At 37.4% G+C, this 14,147-nt stretch overlaps 1 protein-coding gene and 1 non-coding gene across 2 annotated transcripts; one reads left to right on the top strand and one right to left on the bottom strand.

Annotated features, from left to right (window-relative positions):
• Nucleotides 1–8,356: 8,356 nt before the first annotated feature.
• LOC103328546 (uncharacterized) lies at nt 8,357–13,727 on the bottom strand. Its single transcript, XM_089050384.1, is given in 10 exon segments — nt 8,357–9,446; nt 9,825–9,878; nt 10,449–10,709; nt 11,157–11,634; nt 11,818–12,061; nt 12,101–12,153; nt 12,156–12,281; nt 12,284–12,728; nt 12,852–13,081; nt 13,556–13,727. Coding segments are annotated over 10 exon segments (3,153 nt in total).
• On the top strand, nt 13,132–13,238 carry LOC148917701 (small nucleolar RNA R71). The gene has a single exon (XR_016126576.1). It is a non-coding gene; the product is annotated as a small nucleolar RNA R71 (small nucleolar RNA).
• Nucleotides 13,728–14,147: the final 420 nt, after the last annotated feature.

Here is a 14,147-nt window from a genome sequence, read left to right on the forward strand (position 1 = left end):
TCTTATAGAAGTCTCTCGTATTCCATTTTTGAGGAATTATGGAAATCGTTTAAAATAATGGGAGGAGCCTGTTGGTCTGTCGCAAATCTCGCGGCCTGGTGCTCCGAGCCAAGGGGATGTGCGTTAACACGTGAAGTCCTCCTTTGGATGCGGTGCGGTTGTGCGCGGACGTGCAGCACGGTCTCACCGTGCGTCGAGATGGTGGGTAGAAGATGTTCAAATGATGCGCCTTTGTTTGGGTTCGACTTTAATCAAACGATTGTGGCCGAGAGAGGAACTGGTCTCGGCCGTCAGGTTCACGGCCTGAGCTACAAGGCCGTTTAGTGGTGGTGTTGGTGGTGGGTTTTAGGCGGTGCTCCGGCGCGTTGCTCGGAGAGCGACGGTCATATGATATATGGGGTGAATGAGGCGATAACAGGGATGGTGCTCCGGCGCCTTGAAAATCAAGGGTCGTATGATATATTGATGAATGGATTTTCCTTACAATCTACCACTACTCCTAGGAAAGCATGTAAAGGTATTGAAAGTGCATTACAGGAAAAAATAAGTTGCTCCGTGGGAGGCTTTTGTTTGGTGCTGGACCCTTTGAACATGGTCTTGAGCTTAGTATTTATAGGAGGAGTCCTGGAGGGCCAATCGAGGCTGAAAAAAGATCTGCCTAATGGCTTGAAAATATCTGCATGGTGGAGTCTGATCGGGGCAAGTGGGTAGTCAAATTGGCATTTGGGATCGTGAAGTATGGTGGTGCGACCCCCATAAATCTCGGCAAATCTCGGCCACCGCCCTGATCGTGGGCTCTGCAATCTTTGCCGTGGGAACACATTTAATGCTCTGGTCCAGTGGTTGGTGATCTAACCTCAAGCTGTGAGAATGCATTGTGAGAATGTTTGCGCCTAACCACTCTGATTCCTGTTACCAAATCCCGACTTCAATCACTTCCCTTCTTCCCTCGTGCCTTAAATGCTTCTTGCACCCAGTGATTTTGCTGTGGTGAGGCACTACTTCATTAAATGGGGCGTGGGACCCTGAGGCCACATGACGATTTGACCATAATATCTTTGGCCGTGTCTCTCATGGACCTCGGCCTCGGCCCATAATGTCGTGGTTACGAGGCCGAGAAGATCCTGCCTTCGTATTTTCTGCTATTTTCGAAAAGGCTAAATGTTTGACGAAACGTGGCGTTTCAGTCCATGAACAGGTGCCATGGCAGAGAAGAGGTCCCCTCTGACGACCGTGATTTATTTAGGTACAAATAGAGCCATAGAATTTAAAGACCTTAAATCTATGGCCTTAACCAAAACAATCTAATTTTATTTCTGTTATGTTTGTAGATACTTTTGTAGAACCCCATTCATAACACATTACACAAAGCAAGCCTCAAATGAACCATATAATGTCAAAAGGGATTAGCTTCCATAAGGATGCTCAATGAAGAAGATATGTAATGTGCATCTTTCATGCACAAGGAACAAAGCTTATGAAGAGAGGAATTTTGTCTTTGAGTCAGTAATGGCAGTTGAAACTTCCACCTGGATAATGGATTTAGAGCTCGCAAACATGTTTGCAATACATTGCAAGGTCTAGCAGATCATAGGAAGTTGTCAAAAGGGGAAATAGTGCTATGTATCGGTAATGGTACCCAAATATCTGCAAAAGCAGTAGGCACTTTCCACCTTAAGCTACCACATGGGGAGACACTTGAACTTAAAGAATGTCTTTATCTTCCAAGTTGCGTAAAGAGCCTAGTATCTATTTTAGCATTGCTGAATAAAGATTACAGTGTCACATTCAATAGAATGGGATGTTATTTACAACAAGGCAATCAAATCATATGTAAATGTACTATGATCGGTGGTCTCTACCAAATTCAAATTGTGGAAAATAGCAATTGCTTGATTGAGATGCCAGGACCTAAGAGGCCTAGAGAAGAACTCAATCTAACTCAAGTTTGGCACCTAAAGTTAGGACACATTGGCCAAGATAGTATCCAAAGGATGGTCAAACAGTGATACCTTGAATCTTTGGGTTCAGTCCCTATGCCCACCTGCGAATCCTGTCTTCAAGGCAAAATGTCAAACTTTCCTTTTTCAAGAAAAGGGGAAAGAGTCATTGATCTTCTTGAATTAATCTACACTGATGTATGTGGGCCATAGTCCACTACATCAAGGGGTGACTTTTCTTACTTCACTACGTTCACTAATGATTACTCTCGGTTGGGCTATGTATACCTAATAAAGTACAAGTCCGAGGCATTTGAAAAGTTCAAAGAATTCAAAAACGAAGTTGAAAAGCAAACAGGAAAGAGTATCAAGATTCTAAGATCATATCGAGGAGGAGAATACTTGAGTACTGAGTTTCTTGAATATCTCAGGAAACATGGCATCCTATCTCAGTGGACTTTACCTGGAACTCCACAACTTAATGGTGTCTTCGAAAGGAGAAACCGAACATTGATGGACATGGTCCAATCAATGATGAGTACTACTGACTTGCTAGTATTGTTTTGGGGATATGCACTTCAAACTGCAGCATACCTGCTAAGCAAAGTACCTTCCAAATCCGTGCCCAGAACACCATATGAAATGTGGTTTGGAAGGAAGCCAAGTCTCAATCATCTTAAGATATGGGGTTGTTCGGCTTATGTCAAGAAGCATAATATTGACAAGCTAGACGCTATATCAGAAATGTGTAGATTCATTGGATATCCAAAGGAAACTTTAGGATACTATTTCTACCATCCAAACGAACTAAAGGTTGTTTGTTACAAGATCTTCAAGATTTCTTGAGATTGATTTTGCATTGGATGACACCTATGTGCAAAAGGTTGAGCTCAAGGAAGAGTCTGGAGAGCCTTATGAACCTGAAGTAGAGTCTGATCCAGTTAACGATCTGGTCCCTTTACCCACACTCACCCAACCTCCACATAGGTCTAAATGGATTAGTAAAGCACCTGGTAGATAACTGGGCTCACACCATGTTCTTATCATGAGAGATGACATGGAAGATCCTAAAACCTACACGAAGACAATGTTGGACATTGACTCAAAGAAATGGCAGGAAGCCATGAAGTTTGAGATGGATTCTATGTATGCCAACCAAGTCTGCACTCTGGTTTACCCTCCCAAAGGTATTGTAACAATAGGAAACAAATGGGTCTTCAAGAGGAAGAAAGGCTCAAATGTTAAAGAGACCTATAAAGCTAGATTAGTAGCTAAAGGCTACAAATAAAAGGAGGCAATTAACTATGAAAAAACTTTCTCTTCTATAGTAATGATAAAATCCATCTGCATACTTCTCGCCACAGCAGCATATTATGACCACGAGATATGGCAGATGGATGTGAAAACGGCTTTTCCTAAATGGCCACCTTCAGGAAGAAATCTACATGGATCAACCTGAAGGATTCATATGTAAACATTAAGAGAAGAAAATACGCAAACTTCAAAGGTCAATCTATGGACTGAAGTAGGCTTCAAGGGGTTGCAACATTCATTTTGATGAAGCCGTTAAAGGTTATGGTTTTAGCCAAAATGAAGATGAACCTTGTGTGTACAGGAAAAACAGTGGGAGCGCAGTAGTATTCCTCGTGCTATATGTAGATGACATATTAATATTTGGAAACGACATAGGCATGTTGACCTCTGTGAAACTATGGTTATCAAAGACCTTTTCAATGAAGGATCTAGGATATGCATATTACATACTGGGTATCAAGATCTATAGGGATAGATTGAGAAAACTAATTGGATTATCTCAATCCGTGTATGTGGACAAGGTGCTCGGAAGATTCCAAATGGAACATTCCAAGAAGGGTTTTCTGCCAGTCAGACATGGTATTCACTTGTCTAAAAGCATGAGCCCTAAAACTCTAGAAAAGTGATACAGATGAGCAAGATCCCATATGCCTCTGCAATTGGGAGCCTAATGTATGCCATGCTATGTACGAGGCCTGATATCAGCTATGCTATGAGCATCACAAGCAGATATCAATCAAACTCAGGATCAGAACACTAGAGTGTTGTAAAGATTGTGTTAAAGTACCTTAGAAGGATAAGGATATGTTTCTAGTCTATGGAGGAAACCCGAAATTACTGGTGGAAGGAAATACAGACTCAGATTTCGAATTTGATGTTGATGATCAAAAATCCACTACTTGATATGTGTTCACATTGAATGGAGGGGCAATCAGTTGGAGATGTTGCAAGCAGAGCACCACTGCGGACTCCATAACTGAAGCAGAGTACATAGCTGCTTCAAAAGTAGCAAAGGAAGCGATCTGGATGAAGAAGTTCATTACTGAACTTGGAGTGGTTCCAAGCATTGAGTCACCAGTCATTTTATACTGTGACAACAAGGGGTTATAACACAAGTCAAGGAACCAATGTCTCGTCAAAGATCCAAGCACATTCAGAGGTGCTATAACTTAATCAGGGAATACGTTGCTGATGGAAATATTAGTGTGCTCAAGGTGGCTTCAATAGACAACATAGCAAATCCACTCACAAAGCCTATGAGTCAGCTTCAGCTGAACCAACACATGAAGAAGATGGGTATTAGATACATGTCAGATTGGCTTTAAAGTGCAAGTGGGAGATTGTTAGAAATATGCTCTTAAAGCCAACTAATTATGTAATAGTTAGAGTTAAGGACATCTTTGATAAAAGACATATTAAGTTATCAATAGGCAAGAAAGGTTGTTTTATACATTAAATTATCCTATATTATCTTTCAATATGCAGAACAACCATAGTCCAAGGAATACACAAGTGGATATGAGAGCTATGTAATGAGATTGCATACATGGAGACTTCTCATCATCCCTAAATCCTGAATATGTTCTTGTTCATAGGAATATTGATTAGGCGTCAATATTCCGCAAAGACAAGTACACATAGTATCATCTTTATATGTAGGGAATGGCAAGGTCTTAAGTCATTAAATGTGGAGACAGATCGATATGTGTGTAGGTGCTTGTAGAAGAACAAGTACACTGAACGTGATCCAACACATGAGTTACAGCTTGGAAGTCTTTACTCACATGTCAAGCTGGAACTCATTAATTGCATGGTGCAAACTAATCCTTAGACATGAAGCATCATAGATGTTTTGTGGCTATGTTGTTAATCTTTGAGGGCATTGTACTGTGATGCTAAATTAGGCATAGCTTAAAGGTGCTCATCAGGATTCTCGATAGAGTCATGGAAGCAAATGAATACACAACAAGGAATCTCTACTCTCAGTAAAGGAGAGAGAATACTCTAAGATATGATTGGCAAATCTCTGCGCATAGTAGTGGATAAGACTTGAAAGAATAAGTCTTCAAATCTTACCAGGATAATCACATTGAATGAATGATTCACATTAGGACATTGACAATCGGATTCCATGATCTAGTAATGTGAATAAGGAGTATTGACATAAGAGAAAGATTCAATTGCACAGCCATTCCATTTTGAATAGGTTCTTTCACAATGTCTCATTTAGCTTGGATAACCGTGAGGCGACAACCATGGTTTGTAGATGTCCTAAAAGGTTTCAATTAACCTTTATTAATAGGAAGAATTAAATTCTGAAATTTAATTCGTATATCATCTTTGAGGAGTTGAGTCAACCCACTACCTTACTAAAACGAACCTATAGATCTACACACCAAAAGAATGTGATTAGTGGTACAAATGAGGAGAAATGAAATGAGGAGACACTAGTCAATGGTTCATAATCAAATGTCAAAGTCAACAGTCAAAAGTCAGCATGTTGACCAAAGCAATTGACCAAAGTCAAATAGTTTGACTAGGTCAATTAAGTCAAAAATTGCTTGCTAAACCCAAGTGCAGGTGTTGCGCAATAGTAAATCTCGTAAGTCGAGTATTGTATCCACAGAGAGCGGTGTTAAAGTGCACAAAATATGTAAGATAACTACAACAAGAAGAATGTGATTAAAAGATTAGAAGAAAATTCAATGATAATAAAACACTAAGACGTCGGGGTTCCACCTTCAAAATACATATGTAATCCCATTAGTTTGATTCTCACTATGATTGTTCACAATTAAAATCCAATTTAATTTCGTTTAGAGAGAATTTCAAGTATAACCTGTACCTACAGCAACAACCTATCAAGAAATAATTTCAATGAAATCAAAGTAATCTACTAATTTTTCTCAAATCTCAAAAGCATGGATGTTTTTACTAAACTATAGGAAAAGCTTGATTGAACCTATGAATAAGATGATCAAGCACCCATCAATTGATCAAAGAGAAAAACTAAAATTAAATTGAACAAATCCATAAATAAGAATTTAACATTAAAGCTCCATCGAAATCAAACTAACAAAACCACATAGTATCTCGAAGGCTTTCCCCCTAGCCTTAGCTAGGGAGCTAGTTCTCCATAACAAAGAACAATAACTCTAGAAAAACAAAGTGTTTTGGGCCAAAAAGCAGAATCCTCTAGACACAGCAAGTAGCTCCCTTTTATATCAGTTAAACCCTAATCCCTTAGGATTTATTTTCTCCTTGAATTAAACTTCTCCACAGTCCTATGCATGCACGTCAGCTTCCTCTTTTGATAAGTCATGGTCTCTTACTCAGCACGTGATGAGTCTCCAATCAATTAACTTAGTTTTCTCTCTTACTTCATCTCTTTTGCAATCCAATAATCTGCCCACATAATTCCAATATTATTTGCCTACATAAAATGGGCCAAAGTCAATGCAAAATAATATTAAACTTTATTTGACCAATTAAAAATATAGTAGACCAAAATAAATAAATTAGTAAATAAATAAGCTCTAAGGGTATATTTTAGGGACATAAATGATGCACTTCACAGCTATTATCACACCTCCCAACCAGCTTATTGCTAGAGCCAAGCAATTCAAGCGTCTCAAAGGAAACTCTAGTTCAACCACAAAAACAAGAAAAGAAAAAAAACGAAAAAGAATAAAAATAAACAAACCACTTTCGCAGGGAACTCGATTGCATTGAGCGTATGCAACAAGCCTTTAGACCTCAAAGTTACCCAGAGAGGACGAGTTATAGTCTCGTGAGGGTTTCCAGGGATGATACCCACAAACATCGAAGTATGAGGTTAAAATAATTTGCTTGGTCAAAACTTTGAAAATAAATCCAACACCCAACTGTCATCCACAAAAATAACACATCACAAAGCTTTGATTTTCAACTCACGAACAATGTTAAAAGAGAGAACACTTATCCAAAATTCCAAGTTCATCCCAACTCAAGGTCCAAATCATTTATAACAAGTTAATAAACCTTTCACAAATTTCCTTTAGTGTAGAGTGAACTAACACAATCATGTGACACAAACTCAATTCCAATCATACCAACCTCCTTATAACAAGGATTTTCAGACTCTCTTACCTAAAACAAACCTCTCCTTTTTTTTTTTTTTTTTTTTTTTTGCAGACTGTGCAATGTCTAACTCCATTAAGCTTTCTAATTTACCCATGTTGCGAGCGTTAGGCCAATGACTCTCAAACCCAAAGGCTTTAAGGCATTAGGTGAAAAGACACCCCTATGAGCTTAATAACTCGGGTTAAAAAGGCTACGAAGCTAAACTAGTCACACAATATTTCACACCAAAACTCCACCGTTTGACGCGAACACTCACTGCTGATTAGGCAAGAGGCCCGGTTACTAAGTAAAATCTTGGATAGAACAATATACATATATATAAATTTATTTATTTATTATTTTTTTACACCAAGGTTAGTCAAGAGTAAGTTCATCCACTAACACTTGAACAAGAAGATTGAATACAACTGGTTTCTAAGCTTACTCCCCTTAAAAGTGTTAGTGTGCTTGTGCAAATTTCAAAGTGTAACTCATGAATTATCCACTAACCGGAAATAATGAAAAAGACTCAAAATCGGGATACTTATCATATTGCTCACGTGTTCTCAATCTTAAAATCACTCATGAATATCAAATCAACATGTAAGTTTAGTGCTTTCAAATTTACGACAGTAGGTATAAGGATTGAGAAGGTAATGTAAAGTTAACAACATCACAAATGTCTAACCTCATAAAGAAAAACAAAAAAAAACAAAAACAACAAAACAAAAAAAACAAAAAAACAAATTTACGTTACCCCCCCAACTGGAATTCTAACATGTTGCGAAAAATATTAAAGAGACACATCTATCCCCCTCCAACTGGAAATTGACATTGTCCTCAATGTGAATAGGCAAAATAGAAAAAACACTCATAAAAGACAAGGGTGAGGAAGGAATGCACCTGGAGTGTCCAAAGATCTCCAAAAGATTCCCTGCAACAAGTGAGTGTAAAGACAAGATAGAGAAAGCAAAGGGTTAGACAGTAGAAAGTGTAGAGGATCAATCCTCATAAACTGGAGTCTCCAAAGGGACGGTCTCGTCCTGCAAAACAATAGTCTCCAAGAATGGCTTAAGGCGTTGACCGTTAACTTTAAAAACATCACCATTTATGGGGTTCTCAATCTCCACAGCTCCAAAAGGAAAAACTCTTTTCACCACAAAAGGACCTGTCCATCGAGAACGAAGCTTTCCAGGAAATAGATGCAATCGTGAATTGTACAAAAGAACTTTCTGTGAAGGCTCAAAAGTTTTTCTCAGAATATGTTTATCATGAAAAACTTTCATTCGATCCTTGTAAATTTTTGAATTTTCATATGCATCATTTCGAATTTCTGCCAACTCATTTAATTGAAGCTTTCGAAGTGAACTGGCATCATCCACATTAAAATTAAACATCCGTATAGCCCAATAAGCTTTATGTTCCAATTCCACAGGCAAGTGACAAGCTTTCCCAAAGATTAATCTATAGGGAGACATACCAAGCGGGGTTTTAAAAGCAGTACGATATGCCCAAAGCGCATCGGTTAGTCGGAGAGACCAATCTTTGCGATTTGGGTTTACTGTTTTCTCCAAAATTTGTTTTAATTCCCGATTAGCAAGTTCAACTTGGCCACTTGTTTGTGGATGATAGGGGGTAGCGACTTTATGAGTTATACCATATTTTTTCATTAAAGCCTCAAAAGGTTTATTGCAAAAATGCTTTCCCCCATCACTGATAATGGCTCGAGGTGTTCCAAATCTTGAGAAAATATTTTCTTTTAGAAACCGTAAAACTGTTTTATGATCATTAAGTCGACAAGGAACAGCCTCGACCCATTTTGAAACATAATCAACTCCTACCAAAATATATAGATACCCAAAAGATGCAGGGAACGGACCCATAAAATCAATGCCCCAACAATCAAATATTTCAATCACTAAAATGGGGTTTAAAGGCATCATATTTCTACGAGTTATGGCCCCCAATGTTTGACAACGTTCACAGGTCCGACAAAAAATATTAGTATCCTTAAAAAGAGAAGGCCAATAAAATCCACATTGCAAAACTTTTGCAGCAGTTTTGTTTACAGAAAAATGACCACCACATGCTCCATTGTGACAAAAAGAAATTACAGCATGAATTTCATGATCAGGCACACATCTACGAATAATTTGATCCGGGCAATATTTAAACAGATATGGATCATCCCAAAAGAAATTGCGTACCTCAACCAAAAACTTTTTCCGATCTTGCACATTCCAATGAGATGGAACTTGACCTGTAGCAAGAAAATTAACTATATCAGCAAACCAAGGTAATTCAGAAAGAGCAAAAAGTTGCTCATCAGGGAAAGAATCATTAATTGGGGTATTTTCAAAAGATTCATCAAAAACCAATCGGGATAAATGATCAGCCACAACGTTTTCTACTCCCTTTTTGTCCTTAATGGTGATGTCGAATTCTTGAAGTAACAAGATCCACCTAATTAATCGAGCCTTAGCATCCTTCTTGGTGAGAAGATACTTTAAAGCGGCATGGTCAGTGAACACAACAATAGGGGATCCAACCAAATAAGCACGAAATTTATCCAAAGCAAATACCACTGCAAGAAGTTCTTTTTCAGTTGTGGAATAATTCATTTGAGCACTATTCAAAGTCCTACTTGCATAGTGAATGACATAAGGTTTCTTATCCCTTCTTTGTCCCAAAACAGCCCCAATAGCATAATCACTAGCATCACACATAATTTCAAAAGGTAAATTCCAATCAGGTGGTTGCATGATAGGAGCAGATGTCAACATTCCAATTAATTTATCAAAAGCAACTTGGCAAGCATCAGTCCACTCAAAAGGAGAATCTTTTAGTAGGAGATTACACAATGGTCTAGATATAACACTAAAATTCTTGATAAATCTCTTATAAAAGCCAGCATGTCCTAAGAAGGATCTAACATCTTTTATGGTTTTTGGAATGGGCAATTTAGAAATTAATTCAATTTTCGCTTTATCCATTTCAATGCCTTTAGCAGAAACAATATGACCCAGGACAATTCCAGAAGGAACCATGAAATGACATTTTTCCCAATTCAAAACAAGATTTTTCTCTTGACATCTAACCAAAACTTTTTCCAAATTACTCAAACAATCATCAAAAGAATCACCAAAGACAGAGATATCATCCATAAAAACCTCAAGAAATTTCTCCACCATATCACTAAAAATACTAAGCATGCATCTTTGAAAAGTAGCAAGAGCATTACATAATCCAAACGGCATTCGACGAAAAGCAAAAGTACCAAAAGGACATGTAAAAGTTGTTTTCTCTTGATCTTCAATTGCAATTCCAATTTGATAATAACCAGAGTATCCATTTAGAAGACAATAAAATTCATGACCAGCAACCCTTTCTAAGATTTGATCAATAAAAGGCAAAGGAAAATGGTCTTTTCTTGTGGCAGAATTAAGTTTCCTATAGTCAATACACATGCGCCAACTAGAAACAATTCTAGTAGGAACCAATTCATTTTTATCATTTTTAACTACAGTTATGCCAGATTTCTTGGGGACAACTTGAATAGGACTGACCCAATCACTATCAGAAATTGGGTAAATAATACCCGCATCCCATAGTTTCAAAACCTCAGTTTTAACTACTTCTGTCATGCTTGGATTTAATCTACGTTGTGCATCCCTTGATGGTTTAGCACCCCCCTCTAAAAATATTTTATGAGTACAAACAAGAGGGCTAATTCCTTTGATATCAGCAAGTGTCCAACCAATGGCAGATTTATGAGTATTTAAAACATTAAGTAGCTTACCTTCCTGTGAAGAGTTTAATTCAGAAGATATTACCACAGGAAAAGTATCATTAGGTCCCAAGAATGCATGCTTTAGACCTGCTGGTAGAGGTTTTAACTCTAATTCAGGCACCTCCACATTAGATGGCTTTGGCGGGACTTGAGGTGGCAACGTTTCAAATGTGGGTGGCCATTTTTTAACGTTTTGCACCTGCAAAGAGTCAAAACAAGAAAGAATTTCAGCAACTTCAGGGTTTAATTCATCTTCATCAATATTAGAATTCACTAAAAAATTCTCCAAAGAATCAGGCATGCTGTTTTTCACAAATTGATCATGGGCAAGAGGTGAAATCAAATTCATAACTTCAGATTCCTCATCTTCATATGGCTGCCTAAACACATTAAATATGTTAACTTCCATGGTCATATTCCCAAAATTAAGTTTCATCACCCCACTCCTGCAGCTAATGTTAGCATCACATGTAGCCAAGAAAGGTCGACCTAAAATCACAGGAATTTGGTTGTCAGAATTTAAAACAGGTTCAGTGTCCAAAACAATAAAATCAACAGGATAATAAAATTTTTCCACTTGGACCAACACATCCTCAATAATCCCTCGGGGTGTCTTGACAGAACGATCGGCCAGTTGCAGTTTCACCATTGTAGACTTAAGCTCTCAAAGACCTAGCTGCAAGTAAACTGAATAAGGCAGTAAATTGACACTGGCCCCTAAATCAAGTAGAGCACGATCAATAAAATGTTCTCCAATAACGCATGAAAGAGTAGGACTCCCTGGGTCCTTATATTTTGGAGGCATTTTGTTTTGCAACACTGAACTGACATGAGCAGCTAAAAATGCAGTTTTCTTGACATTATGCTTTCTCTTATACGTGCACATATCTTTCAAAAATTTAGCATAAGCAGGAACCTGTTTAATTGCATCTAACAATGGAATATTAATTTTAACCTGTTTGAAAAGATCCAAAATTTCAAAGTTTTGACCAATTTTTCTTTGGGAAGCAAAGCTTTAGGAAAAGGTGCAGGCACATGATAGTGTTTAGCAATTTCACTTTCCTTGGACTTGTCAAGTTCGTTATTGCTCTTAGATTTTTCAACCTCTTTAGATGGAGGTGTAGTATCAATTTTTTTTTTCCATTTCTAAGAGAAATAACAGACTTTGCATGTTCGTATCCAATTTCACATGAACTAACACCTTTAGGATTTGCTTCAGTGTTGGAAGGAAAATTCCCTTTTTCATTAACAGCCAAAGAATTAGTTAATTTGGAAATATGACTCTTAATTTCTTTATTTTCCTCAAACAATTGATTAAACATTGAATCATACCTTTGACTTTGCTTTTGGTTCTCCTGTATGAAAGCTTGAAGAGTATCTCCCAATGATGGTTTAGGATTAAATGAATTTGGAGCAGATGATTGATGGTTAGGGAAACTTACCTGAGGGTGGGACTCATTATTCCTCCAACGGAAATTAGGATGATTTCTTGTTGCTGGATTGTAGGTCTCAGAAAAAGGAGAATATGCCTTTTGATAATTTCCTATGACTGCACATCGTTCTTCATAAGCTCCTTTCATCTCCTGTAACAGATGACAATTTTTAGTGCAGTGACCAATCTCGTAACAAACATCACAAATCTGATTAATGTCGGTGGAATAAACATGTTGGGGTGCATTAGATTTTCCGATTTTTAAAGCAGCTACCTCTTTGGCCAAATTCTCGTATTTTAATTTCAAATCGTCTTCCTCTTTTAATTGAAAAATTCCTTTACTAACAGAAGAGGAAGCAGACTTAAAGCGGTCAGTACTTTCAAATGGGCTAGGAGTGGTCCACTGATTAGATTTTTCAGCAATTTCATCAAGAAAATTGAAGGCCTCATCAGGATCTTTTTGCATAAATTCACCATTACACATAGACTCAACAAATTGCTTATCTCGAGGAAGGAGTCCATCATTAAAGTGACTAACAAGTCGCCAATTCTCAAAGCCATGATGTGGACAAAGACTCAAAAGTTCTTTAAATCGTTCCCATGTTTGATACAATGTTTCACTTTCTTTTTGAGCAAAATTTGAGATTCTTTTCTTCAAAGCAATTGTCTTAAGATTTGGAAAATATTTCTGAAAAAAAACATGAGTCATATCAGTCCAAGAAGTAATAGACCCAGTCCTCAACGAATATAACCAACTTTTTGCTTTTTCTTTCAAAGAGAATGAAAAGAATTTTAATTTTATGATCTCAATTCTATCATTTTGATTATAAAATGTGCTTACAGCATCTTCAAATTCTCTAACATGCACATATGGATCTTCACTATCCATCCCATGAAAAATAGGAAGGAGTTGAATCATGCCAAGTTTAAAATCATAGTTGGGCATATTAGCTGGAAAAACAATGCACGAAGGAGATGTAGTACGGCTAGGATGCAAATAATCATTTAATGTTCTAACTGGAGGATTTTCACCTTCATTAACTTGATCACCCATGGTTTCAGATTCACTAGAGATATCAAAAAGATTTCTGAATAAAGTTTCTGATTCAGGTCGTTTAGCAAATCTTCCTAGATGATCTCTATACCGCATGTAAATTCAAACGAACAAATAAATAAATAAAAAGAAAAGAGTGTACCAAATGTAAAGAAAATCTTGTGCTCTTTGTAAAGCCGCTCCCCGGCAACGGCGCCAAAAATTGCTTGCTAAACCCAAGTGCAGGTGTTGCGCAATAGTAAATCTCGTAAGTCGAGTATCGTATCCACAAAGAGCGGTGTTAAAGTGCACAAAATATGTAAGATAACTGCAACAAGAAGAATGTGATTAAAAGATTAGAAGAAAATTCAATGATAATAAAACACTAAGACGTCGGGGTTCCACCTTCAAAATACATATGTAATCCCATTAGTTTGATTCTCACTATGATTGTTCACAATTAAAATCCAATTTAATTTCGTTTAGAGAGAATTTCAAGTATAACCTGTACCTACAGCAACAACCTATCAAGAAATA

This window comes from Prunus mume, linkage group LG4 (assembly GCF_029339155.1).
Source record: "Prunus mume cultivar Tortuosa linkage group LG4, ASM2933915v1, whole genome shotgun sequence".
In the NCBI taxonomy this organism is placed as follows: Eukaryota; Viridiplantae; Streptophyta; class Magnoliopsida; order Rosales; family Rosaceae; genus Prunus; species Prunus mume.